The following is a 23,195-nucleotide window of genomic DNA, read 5'->3' on the forward strand; positions in this document are numbered from 1 at the left end:
AATTCCAGGGTATTTTCTCCGCAGTGCTGATCGCCATCCGGAAGGCTCGCATGATAGTATTTTTGTTCATGGTTTCTTCTCTATCTCTCCCAGTAGAATTTAAGCCTCACAAGGGCCAAAACCGCCGCCCCTCCTGGGGACACTCACCCCAGCTTGCTGGACACACATCTGTGGATCTCCAAAAGCCTCGCTCCGCTTCGCCCTCCCAGAAGCTGTAGGGGCTTCCGTCCTGCAACCCGTCACTTGCTGGGCATGTCACACACGACAGGTGTTGCAATCGGCCAGACGTGCCTGTCTCCTGCGCACCCGGCAGTGGGAACCCCGAGGGCCAGGCCTTCATCTGATTCACCTAAATTACCATCGTTCCTCCTATTTATTACCTGCTCCTTCAGCGCCAGGTGCCGCATTAAGCATTTTGTCTGCCCGTCTCCTGCCTTCCCTCATTCACTCAAGCAGTGTTTATTGAGGAACTGCTTTGTTTCGGATACTGGCACTCCAGGGGTAAACAGAACTGGCAGAAACCCCCGTGCCCCAGGAGCCCAGTTTCCGATGGAGGAGATAAAGAATAAATCATGAAAGATGTATCTCCATAGCGGGTCCCAAAGCAAACGTGATCTGAAGGCAAATAAAGCAGGGAAAGGTGATGGGAGGTAGGGGGTGGGATGCCGTGTGGGGTTTTTTTTTTTTTAAGTTTTTAATTTATTTACTTATTTTGAGAGAGAGAACAAGCAGAAAAGGGGCGGAGAGAAGGAGAGACAACATCTCACGCAGGCTCCGCACCGTCAGCGCTGGGCCGGATGCGGGGCTCGAACTCACAAACCGCGAGATCATGACCGGAGCCGAAGTGGGACGCTCAACCGACTGAGCCACCCAGGAGCCCCGCTAGCTAATTAAATGCGGGACACGACAGAGGCGCCTGGGTGGCTCAGTCTGTTAAACATCTGACTCTTGGTCTCGGCTCAGGTCATGAGCTCACGGTTCGTGAGTTCGAGCCCCACATCGGGGTCGGTGCTGATGGTGCAGAGCCTGCTTGAGACTCTCTCCTTCTCTCTGCCCTTCCCCCGCTTGTGCTCTCTCTCTTTCTTAAAATAAATAAGCTTAAACAAAAAGTGAAAACCATGAAAAAAAGAAGAACACAACACAACACCAAGGCTTTCAGACTCATTTAATCCCAAGGCAACCCCATAATGTGTGATCCTCCTTTTGTGACAGATGAGAAAACAGAGGTTCAGAGTGGGCTGGTGACCTCACACCCCACAGGAAGGGGCAGAGCTGAGATTCAAACCCAGTGCCGGGCCTTTGCTCTCTGTGGACCCCACCGCCCAGGCACGTTCACAGCCTCCCCCAGGCCTGGGATGGAACAGGCCAGGCCCACACGGGCACCAGCTCAGGGCAACGACTGCCCAGCGGGTGACTTCACGGGCTGGGTGCACCCCTCTGTGGCATTCCCTCATTGTTTGTCACCCGCGTTGGGTAACTGTGTTTCTCTGCTCACCCATGAACTCCTACGGGGCCTGGCGGGGGCGGATTCATTGCTGTCCCCGGCGTGTCCCTGGCATCGCCCCGCCGGAGCCTGGCATATGGTGGCCATCAGTAAGGCAATAAATATTTATTAAGCACCTACCTTGTGCTGGGCTATGCCGGGGAGAGCCCTGGGCACCGCCCTCCCGGGATGGACAGTCCAGTGGGGGAGACAGACCCACCCTCCCAGAAAGTGTCAGCCCGGGGATGGGCTGGTTTGAGAAAGCTGAGCCCGTGCAGCTCATAGAGTGATTAAGACGAGGTGAGCCTGCAGAGCTGGGGACCCACGGGCTCCCTCAGGGAAGCCCTGAGCCCTGGGGCTGGAGCCCAGCTCAGCCTTGGATTCCCGGAGTCAGAGGTCTGTCACCAGCTCAGAGCCCTCCTGTGGCTCCACTGCACATAGGATAGAGGACAAAGTCCTCTGATCTTTCCCTGTCACCCCTCTCTGCCCCTCTCTCCCCCTCACTCTCTCTGCCCCAGCCGCCCCGGCCTCCACTTCCACTTCGACACCCCGGCAGGGCCAGCCACGTTTCTGCCTCAGGGCCTTTGCACTGGCTGTTCCTCTGCCCAGAACACTCTGCTCCTGTGGCTACTCCCTCTGACTCCTTCAGATCAAATGTCACCCTCTCAGTGAGGTCTCCCTGATTATCCTGGTGAAAATTACAAGTGTCCCCCCTCATGGCCCTTCCCTGCTTTGGGGGAGAACTTATCAATAGCTACCCTGCTTCCGATTTTTCTTATTGTGTTTGCTCTCTGACCCCCTGGTTAGGGCATGAGTTCCGTGAAGGCAGAGATCTCGGACTTGTTCACAGGAGTCCCCCAGGGCTGAGAACAGGGCCTGGTACACAGTAGACGCCCAGTAAATAATGGTCGAGGAGAAAGACAGAGGGGGCTGAAAAGAGGAAGGGGAAAGGGGAAGAAAACAGGCAGGTCCGTGTAAGCACCACTAGCTTGGAGGCAGGAGTGTTAACACTTCTCCCCTCCAGGATAAATCAGTGCTGGGCTGGGAAACTGAGGCACAAAGCAACACCGGTTGGCACGCCTTGGGCCGGAAGGCCCGCCCAGGAGAGAGTCACCAGCGCCACCTGCCGGAGAGTGGTGTCATGGCGGCCGTGCCCACCCTGCTGACTCGGGGCCGGTGATGCGCGGGAGGGAGAGGAGACGGGCCAGGGGGCACCCCCAGCGGAAGTGCAGAGTCGCAGCGATGAGCCTCTTTATTCCAGAGGCCCCGTGGGCGCCCCGCCCCGTCAGTGCTATGCAGGAGAGCAGGGCTGCCCAGCGCCCGCCTCACTCGGTTCCTGTACACCTGCCCTCTCGTTACAGCCAGAGGGCACCCCCACCTCTCCAGGAGGGGAGAGCGGCCCCAGCTCCCCGAGGGCTCTGTCCACCCCACATGGGGCCTCAGAAGGGCTGGGAGACAAGGCCCGCCCTGACTCTCCACCCGGGCCTGGGCAGCGTCCGGTCACACTAGCCAAGGCACCAAGGCCCAGGGCTCCTGACCAGGGCTGCCCCTGGGCCTAGAGGTACATCATCCGGCCAAGCAGGGGTCTCACCACCCAGACGTCGTCCACAATCTTCCCGTCCTGCAAGGGACAAAAACAAAGGAGGTAATGACAGCTGGACGTTCAGACTCCAGGGCCACGGACTTGGATTCAAATTCCAGCTCTACCTTTAATGGGCTGTGTGAGACCGGACAAATTGCTAGACCTCTCTGAACCTGTTTTCCTCATCTGAAAAGTGGGCATGATAGTAATAGCACGTACATCATAGATCTTGTAGGAATGAAATGAGATTATTTGTAGAGGGCTTTTTAAATTTATGTTTTATTTATGTTTTATTTTTATTTTTATTATTTTTTACTTTTATTATTTTTTATTTTTATTTATTTCTTACTTATTTTTATTATTTATTATTTTTATTTATTTTTATTTACTTTTATTATTTTTAATTTTTATTTTATTTTTACTTAATTTTATTATTTTTTATTTTTATTTATTTCTTACTTATTTTTATTATTTTTATTTTTATTTATTTTTATTTTTATTTACCTTTATTATTTTTTATTTTTATTTACTTCTTACTTATTTTTATTATTTTTTATTTTTATTTACTTTTATTTTTTATTTTTATTTTATTTTTACTTACTTGTATTGTTTTTATTTTTATTTATTTTATATTTTACTTATTTTTATTATTTATTATTTATTATTTTTATTTATTTTTTACTCACTTTTATCATTTTTTATTTTTGTTTATTTTATTTTTTACTTATTTTTATTATTTTTTACTTTTATTTATTTTTATTTTTTACTTATTTTTATTATTTTTTATTTTTATTTATTTTTTTGGCGCCAATTTTTATTTTTTATATTTTTAAAAGTTTATGTATTTTGAGGGAGAGTGCGTGTGTGCACATGTAGGGGAGGGGCGGGGAGGGGGGAGAGAGAGAATCCTAAGCAGGATCCACTCAGCCGGTGCAGAGCCGGACCTGAGACTCAGACCCATGAACTGTGAGATCATGACCCGAGCTGAAACCCAGAGGCCCATGCCCAACCGACTGAGCCACCCAGGCACCCCGAAGGATGTTTCTGAAGGGGCCCCAGAGCATGGCAAGGATTGTATAAGTGTCGGATATTATTATAAGCACAAACCCCAGAGTCAGACAAACCTCACTTACATCCCAGTGCAACGGCTCTCTCTCCATGACTGTAAGCACATTATCCAACTCTGAGCCTTACCTTCCATATTCTACACACTGGGAGAACCGAATGGGATAACACATAAGCCTACCCCCGGAGCGCGTGGGGCTCGATAAATGGAAGTTATTTATAATAAAAAGAACATAGTTGAGGAGGGGGGAGGGGGAGAAGAAGAAGAAGAAGAAGAAGGAGGAGGAGGAGGAGAAGAAGAAGAAGAAGAAGAAGAAGAAGAAGAAGAAGAAGAAGAAGAAAAGAATATGGTCTTCAGGGTCATACCCCAGCTCTGTCACCCTCCAGCTGTATGACCCTTGGAAAATTATTTCCTGTCTCTAAGCCTCAGTTATCTCATCTGTAAAATGGAAAGAAAACCCACCCCATGTGATGGCTCTCGTGATTCAAATACTACGAGATGGAAAGCATCTAGCACAGCATCGGATATACAACAGGTGCTCAATAAATCATCATCATAATTATTATTTTAAAATTACAGTGGTTGGGGCGCCTGGGTGGCGCAGTCGGTTAAGCGTCCGACTTCAGCCAGGTCACGATCTCGCGGTCTGTGAGTTCAAGCCCCGCGTCAGGCTCTGGGCTGATGGCTCGGAGCCTGGAGCCTGCTTCCGATTCTGTGTCTCCCTCTCTCTCTGCCCCTCCCCCGTTCATGCTCTGTCTCTCTCTGTCCCAAAAATAAATAAAAAGCGTTGAAAAAAAATAAAAATAAAAAAAATAAAAAAAATAAAATTACAGTGGCAAAAATAATGGTGAACCGTGATTATTTGGGTGCATCTAACCTTAAGCCGTCTCAGCCACCCACATGTCATATTGGTTTCCCACCTCTTTCAGTCCCTGCTTCATGTTGATAAACACCTATGGAATTTACCATGTTTGGGAAACTGTTCTCAGCACTTCTCTATCATAAGTCATTCAACTATTATCATCCCCTTTAACAGATGGGAAAATTGTGGCTCAAATAGTTGAAATAAGTTGTTCGAGGTCATCCAGCTGGTAAGTAGCAGAGGCAGGATTTGAACCCAGGATTTCCAGCTCTGGAGTCCGTGTGTTTTTGTTTTTTGTTTTGTTTTCGTTTTGGTTTTTTTAATTTTTTAATGTTCATTTTTTTTGAGAGAGAGAGAAACAGAGGGTGAGCAAGGCAGGAGCAGAGAGAGGGGAGACACAGAACTCGAAGCAGGCTCTGAGCTGTCAGCACAGAGACCAATGTGGGCTCGAACTCACAAAGCGGGAGATCATGACCTGAGAGTAAATGGGCCGCTTAACCGACTGAGCCACCCAGGCACCCCTGAAGTCCCTGTTTTTAACCACTTGACTCCAGAACACGCCAGGCCCGGTTACTCAGGGAGGTGATTGGACCACTGTTCACTGACCTGGTCGTCGGACACCTGCTGGATGTGGATGTGGCTTCCATTGAGGATGTGCAGCCGCGTGTACCCGTACTCTTTCACGCGCAAGGCGCTCCAGGGCCGTGGGAAGAGGGAGAAGGGGGTCAGCCGCTCCTCACAGCCCTGCCAGATAGAATCATTCAGACCCAGGGCTGGGGAGGGTGGAGGACCCACAAGGAGCAGAAACAACCTCCAGGGCCAGGACCCTCCTGCCCCCAAGGAGGGCAAAATCCGTTAAGACTTGACCTCACTGATGCTCAGCATTGAGGGTTTTGACCCAGCCAGGCTTCCTGTGCCCTGGGTCTCTGACTTCTAGAAAAGTGCATGGCTGGAAAAGACTGCCCACTGCAGCATTTTCTGTAAAAGCCCTGAGCTGGAAGTCACCCAAATGCCCATCAGTGGGGGTCCGTTAAATGAATTATAGCACAGCCATCACAAAGCAGGGCTCTACAGAAAGGTGGCCAAGATGGATAATAAAAGGGAAAACGCAAAATAGATAAAAACCGGTGGGTCTCAACACTGGCTGCACAGCAGACTCCCCAAGAAAGCTTTTTAAATCACCAGTGCCTGGGGGAGAGGGTGTGCTCATCCTCTACAAACAACAAACACCAGGCGACATGAGCAGAGACCATGAGGGACTGCCATCATTGTAATAACTAATGGAAGCAGCCATCACTATAATAACTAATGGAAGCAGCCATCACTATAATAACTAATGGAAGCAGCCATCACTATAATAACGGATGGAAGCAGCCATCACTATAATAACTAATGGAAGCAGCCATCACTATAATAACAAATGGAAGCAGCCATCACTATAATAACGGATGGAAGCAGCCATCACTATAATAACTAATGGAAGCAGCCATCACTGTAATAACAGATGGAAGCAAGAATCATCAGTAGATCGTGAAACTAATGGTGAAAGTTTGAGGAATAGCCAGATATTGGCAGAGTCCCAAATGATCTCTCCAGGAATAATAATATATATTAGTAATAATTATATATAATAAGATAAAATAATAAAACATTAATAATAGAATAATAACTACAGCAAATAAAATAACATAGAGATTACAACAAAGGCAGCTAAATGTTCACACTTGGGAAATGTTGGTAAAGGGGATATGGAAAGTCTTTGTATTTTTGCAACTGTTCTGGGAGTCTGAAGGAATGTCAAAATTTAAAATCAAAGAAAAAGACCAATCTCTGCTGATTAAAGTTCAGAACAGCGATCACGTAGGGGTATGACGAGTCTTCTGGTGCTGACCACAGTCTATTTCCTGCTCCAGGTGGTGGCCAACACGGGGCCAATGTCAGGGCCCCTTTCTCGAAGATTCTCATGTTTGTTGTGGAGTGGGGCCCAGACATGGGAGTTTTAAAACTTCCCCATGGTATGCGCACCAAAGCTGAGAACCCCTAGGGTATGAAGCATGATCCAAGTTGTTTTTTAAAAGTGGGCAATACAGTAACACATCTCTATCAAGACAATGACTCCGTTGTACATGCAGAGAACATTCTAAAATGCCATCCAAGAGCCAGAACAACAGAGTAGGACTACGAAGGGGTGTGGAGGGCTGGTGTTCACCTCCTGCCCCCTGCACTGTTTGAATTTTTGTCACAAGTGGTTCTTACTTTGATCGTCCTGATTTGTAAGAACCGGCTTAAAAAACAAGCCGTCTCCTTGCAGAAATGAGTGATTGCAAGGCAGAGGGCGGGGGGGGGGCAGGAAAACACAAGATGATCCTGGAGCACCTTGGAGCGCCAAAAAATAAGGAAGTGCTCACCAAATGACAGGGGCACGTGGGAAAAAAAACACAGCACCTGACCGGAAGCCTTCCCAGTGGCCCAAACAGGAGCAGTAAGGCAATAGCGGTCGTATCAGATTATCGCCCACAGGATAGAATCATTACCTGTGAGTCCAGACTGGTATAAATCAATAACTAACTACATAAATGGAACAGAAGGGACAACTTTTCCTCATGGGAGGCTTCTAATTAATAAATCTAGGAGGAACGCGGGAAATAGAAGCTCCCCGTTAGAACACCGCAGTAATAATTCTTGCTGGCAAGACCCGCCGAGGGATTCAACACTCAGTGGGTGAAAGCTTGAGGACAGACGGGATATTTGCATGGCGGCAAAGTATCTCCCTGAAGACACTTATTAATTAGAAAGGGGGCCATAATACATTCACGGTGGAGGAACCCAGCAGACACCTCCTTCACCAGGTGACGCAGGGGAACACCTCCAGGAATGAGACACGCAGACGGCACGTCATCCCCGGTCACACCATCACTTCTGGGTGACGTCCGGGCACTGTCTTGCCCCGAATGCATAACCCGAGGCTCAGCGTCAGACATGCCCAGACCCAAGGGCCATTCTGCCAGACAACTGGCCGGGAGTCTTCCGCAATGTGAAGGATGAACGACAACGGAAGACGGAGGAACCGTCACCGATGGGACAAGACTCGGGAGACACAAGATACTGGACACAGTGTGGGATCCCGGAACAGGGGGCGGTCGTTAGTGAGAAGCTCGGGGGAATGGGACTAGTCTGGAGTTGAGGTGCGATGAGGATAATGATAAGCCCGGTGCCCCTGGATCATCCGGTGACCGGGGCAACCCCTGCCACTTACTGAACCCACTACTGAACGAGCATCTGACTGCCTGTGCCTCTGTTTCCACATCTGTACAATGGGCATGCTACTAGGGGCACCTAACGCTCTCGGGTTGAGAGTTGGTGACGGTGACAATACAAAGCACCTGGCACCGAGGCCAGTACAAGAGGCGATGAAAGTCAAGAGGCAAGAAGCCGAAGGCGCCCCCTTCCCGCCCTGCTCACAGCAGATCCAGTGATGATGTGGACGGGGCCTCGGGGGTTGGTATACGGCATCTCTCGGCTGCCATTAAACACCTGGAGAAGGGAGCGAGGAGGAGGGGCATGTCACAACAGGCCACACCCCGGGGCGTCCAGGGGTCCACTGACACCGGCCACACGGGCCCTTGGCCCTCCCTGAGCCTCACCTGGTAGTCGTAAATGGGCCACAGCCGTTCGTACGAGTGCTCGTGAGCCCACAGCTGCAGGTCGACCCCTGAGACAGAAAAAGCGGGGGTCAAGCCCCTTGACCCTGGAGAGATCGGGGGCGGGGAACTCCCCCGGGTCACTCACCGTGTTTGTAGAAAAGGTCCTCCAACCCATACAACTTGCCAAGGAGGCCTTTGCGAACCTGGGCAGGGCGACAGAGGAGGTGAGTGGTGAATCGGGCCGGCCCCCCACGTGGCGCTCGGCACCCCGCCCCCGGGGAGGGGGTCCCCACCTTGCTTTCATGCCATGTACAGTCGTCCAAGTCTGCGTTGGAACAGTACATGGGCCGGTGGCCCATGGTGATGATCCACGGCCGGGCCGCCCGGTTCTTATTGGCTTTCTGGAGAGAAGGGCCCGGAGTGAGAGGCAGGGAGAGGGGAGGGGAGGGCAGGCTGGTCAGGGGATGAGAGGGGACCTCCAGCCAGGTTACCTGGAGGTCGCTCTCCAGCCAGTGGAACTGTCTCTCCACGAGGTGGCGGCCATAATTGAGGAAGAAATACACTTCGGTGGAGAAGGAGATGATGTGCGCGGGGCCCAGATCCCAGCTGGAGGGGTCAAAGGGCATGGGTCGAAGGCGGGGTCTCCTCTGCATCTCCCGCCCTTCGGGGGAGGGGAGCCAGTCCCCCAGGTCCCCCAGATTACCTGTACCACAGGCCTTGGTTGTTCCCCGGCATGCTGAAGCGAGCCTTGTAGTGAGAGAAGTTGCTGGATAAAAGGAAATAAAGGGGTGGGAAGAGACTCTGGGTTCTCCGGTCCCACCCCCACCTCCCCACTTCCGGGCTGGACTCTGGCTCCCAGCCTAGCCCTTATCTCCACTAATCAGCAGCTGCAGCACGAGGGACTAAGGTGAGACACTAAGAAGGACACATCTGTTTTCACCGCTCAGGCCCCCGCCCACCCTGAAGCCCTCGGCCCTCACTAGCGCTCTTCATGATTCCCAGGGCAGGTCATGTAGGGCAGACTGGCGGCCACAGGTTCGATGAGCCGCATGAACTTGTCGCCGACGCGAGCGTTGTCCTGATCCATGTTGTAGGCAAAGTCTCCTGAGGGGCGGGCGGGGAGAGAGTGAGGACCCAGGCCCGGCTCTCCTTCTGCCAGGACTGAGACAGCTGCTCAGTCGGCTGTAACTCTGGCTCGGAGCCATCCCGGTTCTCCCATCCCTACCTCACACCCACCCACATGTGCCCTTGGGACTGTTTCCCGAACCTCTGGTCTGAGCCCCTCCCCCCGCAGGACCGTGCTGGTCTCCTGTGCTCTGATTACACCGGCCCACATCTTTGCCCGCCCTCTTGTCCCCTCCCAGGACAACGATGTTAAGACCGACAGTCTGATACTGGTTTCGTACCAGGCACAGTTCCAAATGCTTTACATTCTTGATCACCTGAATCTTCAATACACCCTCTGAGGTGGATATTATTATGACCTCACTTCAAACGGGGAAACTGAGGCCCAGGGGGCCCGTGCAAGGTCACAAGGCTGGCTAGTAAAGACCCAGGAATCAAGCCCCGAGAGTCTGATTCCAGAGTCTGCGGCCTTGAACCTTATCAGCCCCAATCTCCATCTCCCATCTGTTTCCCTGTCCCTTGAAGCCACAGCAGCAATGATAATGACAATGAACATGTAGCACTTACAGCATGCTGGGCAATGTCAACTATTTAGTCATGACGACAGTCCCGTGAATTCTGACCCAGTCTCAGCTGTCACAGGGGAATAACGCAGAGGACAAAAGCAACGCTCTACGTGTTGGAGCTGGGATTCTCACCCGCGCGTTCTGGTTAACCATAGACACCATCGCCAAGGTCAGGCGCATCCCCGGTCCCTTCAGAACCACACTGGCCCCGGCCAGGTCCCCTCAACAGTCCTCCCACCCACGCCCCACCCCACACCTCCGGGCGCACCCTTGCCGATGCCTCACCCACATGGAGAACAGCATCATACATGCCCTGCTGGGTGTCCCTGCGCAGCCGGGGTAAGGCCTTCGGGTTGTCAGCCCCCAGGTCCCCAAACACAGCCAGGCGGGGACTCCAGTGGGGACCGTTCTTCAGGGCCCTGAAGCGGAACCGACGGCTCCAGCCCCGAGAACTGCCGCAGCGGTAAACTGAGGGAAAGGGAAAGGTCGTGGTCAGCGAGGGGCACCCCCGGCCGTCTCCTCCACCGCCATCCACCTTCAGCTGGTGGGGGGAGGCGGTGGGGAATCGAAGGGTTCTGACCCGTGCCCTCTGGTCCACCCGGCCCCGGACCCCAGCGCCTTCCATTTTCATCTTCAAGGTCTCCTACAATGGGGTCCGGGTAAACAGAGCAGTTACCAGCCCAGCCCGAGCCCCCTGCTGGTGGTAGTAGCTTCTAGTCTACACCGCACTCCTCTTCCTGCTCCCCTCAACACTTGGGTCCGGGGGCCCTCTCACCGTACTGGACCCCCGGCAGCAGCCCCCGCAGCGTGACTCGGTGTATATAGAACTTCCGCCGGAGGATGCCCCCATCCACGAAGGGGCTGAAGGTGCCCTGGGCCCGGAGGGGCAGGGGCCCCGTCAACTGTAGGCCAAACTGCACTTCAGAGTGGGTGGGGACCCATGTGGTCCAGGTTACCGTCATGGAGCCTGGCTCACCTGGGGAGAAAGGAACAGAGTGGGGCTGGGCGGTGAGGCCTGGGGGGGGGGGGGGGGGGGGCTGAGAGGGGGGGAAGGGAAGGATGCACAGAGAGCGAGGGCCAATAACTAAGAGCTCCGGAACACCGAGGAGTCAAGGGACACAGTTCCGGAGCTCCCCAAGTTCAATCCCGGCTCTGCCGTTTCTAAGCTGTGCTTCCCTGAGCAAGTCGCTTCACCTCTCTGAGCCCCAGTTTCCTCACCTGTAAGGTAGAATGACGATAATATCTACTCTACAGGGTTTTGATGAGGCTTAGGTGAATAAATACAAGTAAAGCACCTGTAACAGTGCAGCTAGGATTACATTATTAATATCATTATTCACTCTGGGCAGACCTTGTGCCACTTTACATACATGACTTAAAAAAAAATTTTTTTTTTTAATTTATTTATTTGAGAGAGAGAGTGAGAGAGCGCGAGCTGGGGAGGGGCAGAGAGAGAGAGAATCTCAGGTAGGCTCCCCAATGTCACCAGGCACCCCCATACCTGATATTATTTAGGGGTTATAAATTTAGATGTCTAGAAGCCTGCTGGGTAATATAAACGGAGACAAGGGCCAGCTGGAAGGAATAAGGCAGCAAGGAGTTATGGTGTGTGTGGCCAACTGTAGACCCTGCCCTATCTCAAAGGGGCGGCCATCGCTGGCTCTGGTGACAGCCACCATGTGGGCCCAGTGCCACGAAATCTGTCAACTTCTAGACTAAGTCTCTATGTGGTGGTTTTACATTACATAGACATAGATATAGATATATAGATGTACACACAAATACAAACTTTTTAAAACATTTTTTAAAATGTATTTATCTATTTTGAGACAGAAAGAGAGAGAGAGTGAGAATCCCAAGCAGGTTCCATGCTTTAGCGCGGAGCGGGATGCGGGGCTCAATCCCACGAACCGTGAGATCACGTCCTGCGCCGAAATCAAGAGCTGGCCCCTTAACGGGCTGAACCACCCAGGCACCCCAGAAATCCAAACTTTTAAGTGACAGTTCAAAATTCTTAAATGTTGGGGTACCTGGGTGGCTCAGTTAAGCGTCCGCCTTCGGCTCAGGTCATGATCTCGCGGTTGGTGAGTTCAAGCCCCGCGCCTGGTTCTGTGCTGACAGCTCGGAGCCTGGAGCCTGCTTGGGATTCTGTGTCTCCCTCTCTCTCTCTGCCCCTCCCTTATTTGTGCCTATAGTCAGCTATTCTTCATGTAAGAGGATATACACAAGTTATCTACTCGTTTCTACCAAAGAAATACAGGAAGGATACAGCAGAAAGGAAATAGATGGGTTACTTACATGGGGTGGATGGGGTAGAAAAGGGGGGGACAGGAACGGAGCAGGAAAGACCAGGGGAGAAAACACTACCTTTTTTGTGTAATTCTGACTCTTAGAATTATAGTCCCGCTTCAAATTTCCTTCACGCACGCCCCAAATAAACTAACAATTAAAGCCACCCAGGAGGTGGGGAGAAGCCAGTATGGAATATAAATACCGACCAATGGAGGTAACTATACTTAAAAAGTGAACAGGGGTGGGGCGCCTGGGTGGCTCAGTCGGTTAAGTGCCTGACTTTTGATTTCAGTTCAGGTCATGATCTCCCGGTTTGTGGGTTCGGGCGCCCCGTTGGGCTCTGTGCTGACAGCTCAGAGACTGGAACTGCTTCAGATTCTGGGTCTCCCTCTCTCTCTGCCCCTCTCTGACCCACGTTGTCTCTGTCTCTCTCAAAATAAATAAAATAAACCTTAAAAAAACAAAAACCCAAAACCTCTCTGCTTTCAGAAAAATAAAAAATAAAAGGACTACAGCGGAAAAGGACCACACACACGTTGTCGCCTACTAAAGGTTCTCCGGAACCGCTTTATGCCCATACTCGCATTGAGCAAATAAGCAAGCATGTTGTAGAAGTGGAAGGTAGGTTTCTCGATGCTGGCGAGAGAAATTACAAACAAGGAAAGAAAATGGCCAAAATAAATCCTCGATTTAGAATCAGAGGTATCAGCATGATCTCATGGTATGTAGTGTATACACACAGATAGACGCGAAAATACAGATGTACGCATGCGCGTGTAACACACACACATGCTGCCTAGCTCTGTGAAAGGGCCTGGAAGCAAGGATACCTCGGTAGCCGCGAGCACACCGAGTGCTCAGATCTTAGTTTCTAAATACCCATTCTCCACTGAAAGAAACTGGGGCTCCTTGGATAAGCGGTTGATTCCAAAGATGGGGCAGGAAATATACAAGATAAGCCTGGAATAACCTATGGTCCCAGAAAAAGAGGGAGTGCTCCAAAAATGATGGGGGTTTGTTGAAAGAACACAGAAGCCAATCTGAAAGAAATCCAGAAGACCAAATCTGGGACAGTTTGAGCCACAAAGTAAATAACAATAGTACTGTATATTTAACCGATGGAACAGTGGGTATCTGTAAGTCTATACTGACATAAAAGAATGAATGAATGGATGGATGGATGGATGGATGGATGGATGGATGGATGAAGGGGGGAAGGAACAGCTTTCCCTACAGAAAAGTTTCCGTTAGATGGAGACAGGGAATTAGAAAGTTACAAAGTCACAATTAGGCAAACACCGCCTAACAATTGTTGCAGGCAAGATCCACTGGCAGCTGCCAAAATTGGCTGGAGGAAGTTTCAAGAGAAACATTCATTTGCGTGGTCTCAAGGAATCTCCCCCAAGATACTCATTAACCACAAAGGGAAGAATAAAAATCCTGCCCTGGAGAAACCCAGCAACGCACCCCTGTAACCAGGCGGTGAAGGTTAACAGCCTCAGTAACAGCCATAAACTGTGTCAGCATCATAAACTCTCTGATAACAGGTACCGGGAAAGACACAACATCGCAGCGGTGATAGTCTTGCCAGAAAAACACATAACTTCATCCTAATCTTGAGAAAATGCCTGACCAGCCCCAAATGAGGGCTACCCTACAAAATAACTGCTCAGTGCTAAGTAATGTCGAGAGCACGAAAGACAAGGAAAGACTTTGCAACTGGCAGATTGGAGATGACTAAGGAGAACAACTAAATGCTGAATGACAAAACAACCAAGAGGAAAAAGTGCTGACATAGGAACAGGGTCTCTAGTTCAGTTAATAGTATTGTACCAATGTTAACCTCCCGGCTTAATCAGACCGTAATTATGTAAGACGCTAACATAACACTAAGAGAAACCGGGGGAGAAGGAAACTCTAATTTTCTGTTAAATCTAAAATTAGTACAAGCGGGGTGGGGGGGGGGGGCGCCTGGGTGGCTTAGTCGGTTAAGCATCTGACTTCAACTCAGGTCATGAACTCACGGTTTGTGAGTTCGAGCCCCGCGTTGGGCTCTGTGCTGACAGCTCGGAGCCTGGAGCTTGCTTTGGATTCTGTGTCTCCTTTTCTCTCTGCCCCTCCCCCGCTTGCGCTCTGTTTCTCGAAAATAAATAAATATATTTAAAAAAAATTTTTTTAATGAGTACAAGTTAAAGTTTTAAAACAAATATCTTAGGCTCTTGAGCCAGCCTGCCTGCGTTCAAATTCCAGACTGCGTGACCCAGGGTCAGACTCCTCACCGCCACGAGCCTCAGTTTATGCTCCTGTAAAATGGGAGTACCAATAGTACCTACAGCATAAGATCCAGTTTGAGGTGAAGTGAGTTATCTATCTGAGGGACTTAGTAAGAGTCTATTTGCTCTTGTTACTGTGCAGGCCAAACAAGGGACAGCTGTCATCCCACTGGATTTCCACAGAAGCACCATGAGATGGGTTTTATCGTTGTTCCATTTTACAGAGGCTTCCAGGCAAAGTGCCTTGTCCTGGGTCAGTTGGTCAACAAACGCCAAAGCAGTGTGTTTGTGAGTTTCAGGTTCTACATTGCAACTAACCTTTAGGCCACGCTCTTCCTCAAGTGTCAAGGACATTAAAAAAACAAACAAACAGGGGCACCTGGGCGGCTCAGTCGGTTAAGCGTCCGACTTCAGCTCAGGTCACGATCTCACGGTCCGTGAGTTCAAGCCCCGCGTCAGGCTCTGGGCTGACGGCTCGGAGCCTGGAGCCTGCTTCTGATTCTGTGTCTCCCTCTCTCTCTGCCCCTCCCCCGCTCATGCTCTGTCTCTCTCTGTCTCAAAAATAAATAAACGTTGGGGCGCCTGGGTGGCGCAGTCGGTTAAGCGTCCGACTTCAGCCAGGTCACGATCTCGCGGTCCGTGAGTTCGAGCCCCGCGTCAGGCTCTGGGTTGATGGCTCGGAGCCTGGAGCCTGTTTCCGATTCTGTGTCTCCCTCTCTCTCTCTGACCCTCCCCCGTTCATGCTCTGTCTCTCTCTGTCCCAAAAATAAATAAAAAACGTTGAAAAAAAAAATTAAAAAAAAAAATAAATAAACGTTAAAAATAAATTTTTTTTAAAACAAACAAAAAACCAACAAGGAAAGACTCAGGAGCTGTTACAGAGAGGAGGAGATTAGAGACATAGAGTCAGAAGCAGTGTGGAGTCGTGGGTTGGATCCTGGATTAGAATGAAGACATTAGTGGAAAGATGGGTGAAGTCCATAGTTCAGTTAGTGATATGATGCCAATGTTAATTTCTTAGCCTTGACAACGGTACCACGGGTACGTAAGACATTGACATTTCGGGAAGCTGGGTGAAGGGGGTACAGGAACTCTGCACTCTCTCTGCAGCTCTTCCATAAGTCTAAAATTATTGCAAAATAAAAAGCTAAAATTATTTGAAAGACAGACAGGGCTGTGTGCTGAGATTTGGTGCAGTATCGAAAAGCTATAGGCACAATAATTTGAAACTCCTTTTAAAAGCCTGCTCTCCGGGGGCGCCTGGGTGGCTCAGCCGGTTGGGGGTCTGACTTCTGCATCGGTCATGATCTCACCTCTCATGAGTTCAAGCCCCACAGAGGGCTCTGTGCTGCCAGCTCAGAGCTTGGAGCCTGCTTCAGATTCTGTGTCTCCCATTCTCTCTGCCCCTCCCCTGCTCATGCTCCATCTCTCTCTCTCTCTCTCTCTCTCAAAAATAAAATAAAACATTAAAAAAATAATAAAGAGGGGCGCCTGGGTGGCTCAGTAGGTTAAGCGGCCGACTTCAGCTCAGGTCATGATCTCGCGGTCCGTGAGTTTGAGCTCCGCGTCGGGCTCTGTGCTGACAGCTCAGAGCCTGGAGCCTGTTTCAGATTCTGTGTCTCCCTCTCTCTGACCCTCCCCTGTTCATGCTCTGTCTCTCCCTGTCTCAAAAATAAATAAAACATTAAAAAAATTAAAAAAAATAATAATAATGAAAAAAGCCTCCTCCCTGTTTCAACCAAGTGCCCGTGAGAAACCAAATTTTCTTCCTAGGTATCATCCAAAGCAACCTATTGAAACAGCAGCAGAAGCAGATGTGGGGAGAATCTGGCTGTCTCCTATGAAGCCAGACATTAAAGAGGCTTAGAAAGATGTAAACCAGTGCTGCTCTTCTCATGAAATTTCTTTTCTTTTGCATAGTAATATCTCATGAAAAATGCCATTTACCTAATGCAGAGCAGATTTATTAGTGTTCACGTTAAAATGGCTTAAAATTTGTAAATGCCTCAGTTTTAGTTTCTAAGATGCAAATATTTGGCTATAGCTCACATAAACCAAAGGTCTTTGAGGTTCTCAATAACTTTTAGCTGTGCCAAGGGGCCCTGAGACAAAAATGTGGGAGAAGCATGGATGCACACAGGCCAAGCTCCGCTTTGCCCCTTCACAGGTAATATCTCATTTACTCCCTGCCATGAGGTCACACTAACATTTTCCCATTCTCCATATGAGGACGCTGAGACCAGAGAGGTTAAGTCACTGGCCCATGGTCACACAGCAGGTAAGTACGATTAAAGTACTTACACTGGGATTAAAACCCGGGAAGTTTGGGTACAAAGGCTCCAGGGTCCAAGGCCTTACCGCCACAGGGCACCACGGCCTCTAGATCAAGGATCAGGAGGCAGCTTTGTGGGGACACAATGGGCAGGGACAATAGCAGCCCCCTTTGGGGAATGCTTACCACCGGGTGGACACGGTGATCATTTCCCACACACCCAGAGGCACCACTGCTCGGAACCCCCATTTAACAGAGGCAGACAACCGAGGCTCAGGAAGGGCAAGCCCAAGGTCCCACAACAATTGGCATGGGATTCCGGAGCCCCCAACCCACTGGGCCTCCCGGGGAAATGCCCAGGAAGTGCTCACAGAAACTTACCCGGGTAGGACAGGTGGACTTGCTCAGGGGGGGCCCTGGGAGCCTCTGGGGCCCCTCGGACTCCGAGGGAGAAAAACAGGAGCACACAGCTGCAGGACGAGCAGAGACAAAGGAGGCGCATGGTAAGGGGACGGTGAGGGACAGATGGGGGAGGGGAGGGGTCCACAGTAGCTCAGATTCCGGAACAGCGCGAAGATCAGGAACACGCGAAGAGCCTGGGAGGCAGAGTGGAGGGAGCGCAGGCGATGCTGGGGGGAGGGAGGCAGGACGGTTATCCGGATGCTGCAGGGAAAACAAGCGTGTTGATCATTACCAAGCGCCCGATGTCCCGAGACTCGCTGTGTGCTAGGCACTTTGCATAGATTAAGTCACGGGCGCCTCACAACATTCCTATGTGTGGTGGCTACTGTGATGATCCCCGTGTCACCGGGTGTCCCCTGTGTCACCCAGGAGGGAAATGAGCAACAGTGGTTCAGGGCACAGCTGGGGATGTGATGGAGCCGGGACTGGAACCCAGGGGTCCCGGCCCCAGAGCTCCTGCCGTTAAGCGCAGCTCACTCTCGGTGACAGGTTTGGGAGTGGGGTGGGGGCTCGGGGTAGCAAGTTGCCCTTGGCAACCCCGTAACCAGCACTCCGCCTGCTCTCAGCAACCGCAGCTTTTTCACCTTTTTACCTCCACCCCTAGCATTGCACTCGGCTCTCAGACCTCGTCGCTCTCTATTTGGTCCTCCAGCCTTCCATTTTGGTGTTAGTGACCCCAACCCCCCACTCCAACCCCAGATCCCCCCCGGAATTCCACCCTCCCGGAGGCGGCCCAGCCTCTCTGCCCTCTCCCCAGCGTCCCATCCTGCCTCGGTGACCCCAATCCCGCCCCCGGCGCTGCACCTGCATACCCACCCCCCTTCTCCCCAGCCCCTTCTGGCCGGCTCCCGTTCGCTCTCCAGCTCCCCCAGGACCTGCCGGGGCACAGCCGGGCCAGGACCGTCAGCCCGGACGCCGGGAGCTGGAGCGGGGGACGCCCTCCCGGTCCCCGGCTCACCCTCGGGGGCGCCAGCTGCCCGCACGCGCGTCTCTGGCCACCCGTGCGGCGGCGGTATTTATGAGTTTGCAGGCATCGTGGCATCCTGCCGCCCACAGCTGTCCCAGCCCCGGAAGAGCCTGCCTTCTCGAGGTGACAGGCTCCCCAGGCAACCCGGGCCCCGGGCCACACAGGTCCGGCCGGTCCTGGGCGCCCCACCCCCCACCCAGGGTGGGGCGTGGGATGGGGGGCCCAGAAAGGTTTGGTACGCCGCAGCCACCACCTCCAGGTTGACCACCAGATGAGCGCCGAGACAGGTAAGGCTGAGCTGGTCCCCCAGGCACCCCACCCCGCGCCTGCGGAGCCCCCAGGGCACGGACGCTGGCTCCCACCCCTGGAGCTGCCAGATCCCGCGGTACCCACGTGTGCCAGCAGCGGGGGTCTGCGACCCAGGCGATTCGATTCCCCCATCCTTTCCAGCCGGCTCGTCTTCCTCTAAACCCCTTCCACCTTCCTCCTTCTCCAAGCTTAGCTCACGGATTCCCATCCCCCCCCCCCCCCCCCCCGCAACCCCCACTCAACCCCGGGGCACAATGAAAACACAAAATCCAAATCCAAGAAAGACAGTGCCGCTTCTGGGCTGTGCGCCCTCGGCGGGTTGCTTAACCTCGCTGAGCCATGGCTTCTTCTCGCGTAAAACGAAGGTATTAATAGTGCATATCCTATGGGCGGGTGTGAGGCTTAAACCAGGTGAGGCAATTTCAGGCTGAGAACCGGCCTGGCCCAGAATAAAGGCTGGATAAGAATCAGCTGCTTTATTATTATTATTATTATTATTATTATTATTATTATTATTGCATGAACTCCAGAAATGGGTCTGAGGTCTAGGTGGGAGCAAGTGAGAATTTTCCAGTAAACCTCCGGGAGCTGTTCGGAGGTTGAGTGTGGCTTGCCACAAAATATGTTTGGGGGTTCCTCCAGCAGCAGAAAAAGTATGGAGGGTCCAGGTTTTCGATTGTTCTCTCTTCCCAGCAGCAGATAAAATGACCCCACCTACTTGGTTTTTGTAATTCAAGGTACAGCAATGTCCCCAGGTTGGGTACAACAGATTTCGGAGTGACACTGAAGGGGGGCGGGGTTCCAGATGGGCCTTTTGTACTGTTCGGATTTTTTTTTCACCTTCCAGAGTCCCCGTTACAGCTTAAAATGTAACAATACACAATTCTTTCATCCTCAAACACCCTCAATTCCCACTCCCGCCCCCAATTGTAAGTTGCCCTTGCCTTTTGTTTTTCTTGCAGAAGCTGAGGCTTCTAAACTTTTTTTGTGGGGCGCCTGGGTGGCTCAGTCGGTTGAGCGGCCGACTTCGGCTCAGGTCACGATCTCACAGACCTTGAGTTTGAGCCCCGCGTCGGGCTCTGTGCTGACCGCTCAGAGCCTGGAGCCTGTTTCGGATTCTGTGTCTCCCTCTCTCTCTGACCCTCCCCCGTTCATGCTCTGTCTCAAAAATAAATAAACGTTAAACTTTTTTTGTGCTAAAGAGCTTCCGGCGGGCTGGTGAAGCCCTTCCCTGAATCATGTTTTTACAGGCATGAAATAAACACACAGGATTACGAAGGAAACCGATGCTACTGAATTATAGATCTTGAAATATTTTAAAAAATTTTTTAAGTTTATTTATTTATTTTGAGAGAGAGAGAGAAAGTGCGAGTGGAGGAGGAACAGAGGGGAGAGGGAGTGGGAGAAAGAGAGAGAATCCCAAGGAAGCTCTGCACTGTCAGCACAGAGCCCGACGTGGGGCTCGATCTCACGGACCCTGAGAGCGTGACCTGAACCGACACCAAGAGTTGGACGCTTACCCGACTGAACCACCCAGGCGCCCCAATATTGAAACATTTTTAAAACAAATACATGATACGGTGAGATGTGCGCTTCTTTCTTAATGCATTAAACTTCAAGATCTAGTGCAGGTTCAGAAAATTATGGCAAACTCCAAAGTTTTAATGGATGTGCAGAAGACGGTTGAGTGGCTTGCAATGACTCAGTGGGATTTGAAAACGTCTTTGATTTCTTCTCATGGCAGAGCTGAAAGTCTGAAAGTAGGACAGAAGGACATGGTAAATTTCAATCGCAGCAGCCCTTCTATAGCCTCTTAAAAATTATTGAGGACCCCAAAGACGTTTTGTGTATACACACACACACACACAGGTTATATCCATTGCTACTTGTCATGCAAGACAAATAAAAGGAGAGGTTTTAAAATTTTTTTCTTAAGTTTGTTTATTTATTTTTTGAGAGAGACAGAGACAGAGGCAGAGTGCGAGCAGGGGAGGGGCAGAGAGGGAAGGAGACACAGAATCCGCAGCAGGCTCCAGCTGTCAGCACAGAGCCCGATGCTGGGGGGTCAAACTCATGAACCGCGAGATCATGACCTGAGCTGAAGTCAGATGCCCAACCGACTGAGCCACATAGGTGCCCCGAGAAGTTTTTATTTAGTTTGTTTATTTATTTTGAGGCGCTGGGCAGAGAGAGAGAGAGAGAGAGAGAGAGAGAGAGAAGCCCAAGCAGGCTCTGCACTGTGAGCATGGATCCCAGCGCCAGGCTCCATCTCATGATCTCTGAGATCATGACTTGAGTCGAAATCAAGAGTCCCACACTCAACCCACTGAGCCACCCAGGTGCCCCTAAAATGAGCAGTTTTTCAAACGCAAGAATACACATGCGTACGTTTCATTAGCCGTCCTATCAATGATGTCACCACAGGTCGAGCAGCCTTCGGAGAGTGAAAAGGACGAACACATCTCAGTATTATGATGAAAATAGTTTTGGGGTACCTGGGTGGCTCAGTGGGTTAAGCGTCGGACTTTTGATTTCAGCCCAGATCATTCTCCGGGTTCGTGAATTCAAGCCCCGCCTGCAGCTCTGGGCTGGTGGTGCAGAGCCTGCTTGGGATTTCCTCTCTCCCTCTCTGTCTGCCCCTCCCCCAGTCATGTGCATGCGTCCATGAACGCACTCTCTCTTTCTCTCAAAAATAAATAAACTTGAGAAAAAGAAAAGAGTTTTGATCTCATTGACGCCCTGAAAAAGGTCTTGGGGTTTCACGGGGGTTCCCCAACCACTCTTTGAGGACTGCTGAGTTAAAGGGCAGTGAAAGCAAAGAGGTCATGGGCTTTCCCATCTAAAATCACGTAGCCGTTGAATTCCATCCACCAGCTCCGGTTAAAAGCCCCAGTAGAAAAATAAATAAGTAATAATAATAATAATAATACCAATAAATAAGCCCCACTAGAATTGTTTGTACCTGCTGGTCTCTCACAGCTCCCTGTGCCCCGCCCCCCAGCCCTGCTCCCATCACGGCCTTCCCCTGTTGTCCGGACAGCCGGCCGTAGAACGATTTCCAGATCCTCTCATCAGACAGCTTTGTGTTTTGAGAAATAGCCTTCTACTTCCCTATTTCTGCTTCTCCTTAGAGAGGAGAGAGTCTCGTGGTGGTGAACAGAGCACAGACTCTGGGGCCCGATGGCCTGGGATTAGATCGAGCTCTAGCGCTGACTGACGTCGGCAAGTTACTGAACTTCACCGGACCTCAGTTTCCCCATCTGTTAAATGGGAATAATGGTAGTAACTGTCTCAGAGGGTTGTAATAAAGATGAAATAAGGTAACAGATAATAAACAACAGCACAAAGCAAGGGCCAAGCACGTCCCTTCCAATGATTATTATATCATAGACATCTGGTCTGCTCAGTTTGTAACATGAGGCTGTGATGAGCTTCCTTTTCTAAATCATTAAAAAAATTTTTTTTAAATGTTTATTTATTTTTGAGAGAGAGAAACAGAGTGCAAGCAGGGGAGGGGCAGAGAGGGGGAGAGACACAGAATCCCAAGCAGGCTCCAGGTTCCGAACTGTCAGCACAGAGCCCCACGCGGGGCTCGAACCCGTGAACTGTGAGATCATGACCTGAGCCGGAGTCGGCCGCTCAACCGACTGAGCCACCCCGGCGCCCCTCTAAATCGTGTTTAAATTATTTGAATCTTCTTCCTTGTGAAATACGACGTACATATGCAGGGTACCTGAAACACAAGTAGTCCACTTCCTGAATTAGGACAAAGGGACCGTACCTGTATAACCACCACCCAGGTGAGGCAACAAATTCTACCAGCTTTCCATAAGCTCCTCCCCACCTCCTCCCAGGCACTACTTTCTCCGTCCCTGAGAAGGTGCCTACTGGACTGACTTTGACCTGGTTTAGGTTTTACTGCCTAAGTATGCCTCCTTAGAGACAGGAGTTTCATTGCGCCTCTTTTCTACACCATGTAAATGATATTCTACAGTATGAACTCCTGTGTCGGCTTCTTTCCCTCAACGCTACGATTGTGAAATTCATCCAGGTTGGGTGCGTGACGCAATCCATTCGTCCTCGTTGCCGAGTAGTATTCCATTGTGCGAATACACCACAATGTGTTTCTATGTTTACACACCAGCTGTGGCTGGAAATTTAAGTTGTTTCCATTTTTTGCTCTCACAAATGATACATAATGAGCATTTTGTTCTGGTACGTTCGCAGCATAGAGTGGTCAACCTATACAGCTGACCCTTGAACAATACAGCTTTAAGCTGCATGGGTCCAGG

The 23,195-nt window shown here is 50.7% G+C and overlaps 1 protein-coding gene across 1 annotated transcript; it reads right to left on the reverse strand.

Annotated features, from left to right (window-relative positions):
* Positions 1-1,156: 1,156 nt before the first annotated feature.
* ACP7 (acid phosphatase 7, tartrate resistant (putative)) lies at positions 1,157-18,987 on the reverse strand. The gene is made up of 13 exons (XM_060651058.3): positions 18,586-18,987; positions 17,547-17,828; positions 11,104-11,304; positions 10,614-10,796; positions 9,618-9,741; positions 9,341-9,403; positions 9,129-9,243; positions 8,931-9,038; positions 8,783-8,840; positions 8,638-8,705; positions 8,456-8,527; positions 5,600-5,737; positions 1,157-3,104 (listed from the first exon to the last, which is right to left on the reverse strand). Exons 2-13 carry the CDS (start codon positions 17,665-17,667, stop codon positions 3,039-3,041), a joined length of 1,317 nt encoding a protein of 438 aa, XP_060507041.1. The 5' UTR covers positions 17,668-17,828; positions 18,586-18,987; the 3' UTR covers positions 1,157-3,038.
* Positions 18,988-23,195: the final 4,208 nt, after the last annotated feature.

This window comes from Panthera onca, chromosome E2 (assembly GCF_046562875.1).
Source record: "Panthera onca isolate mPanOnc1 chromosome E2, mPanOnc1 haplotype 2, whole genome shotgun sequence".
In the NCBI taxonomy this organism is placed as follows: Eukaryota; Metazoa; Chordata; class Mammalia; order Carnivora; family Felidae; genus Panthera; species Panthera onca.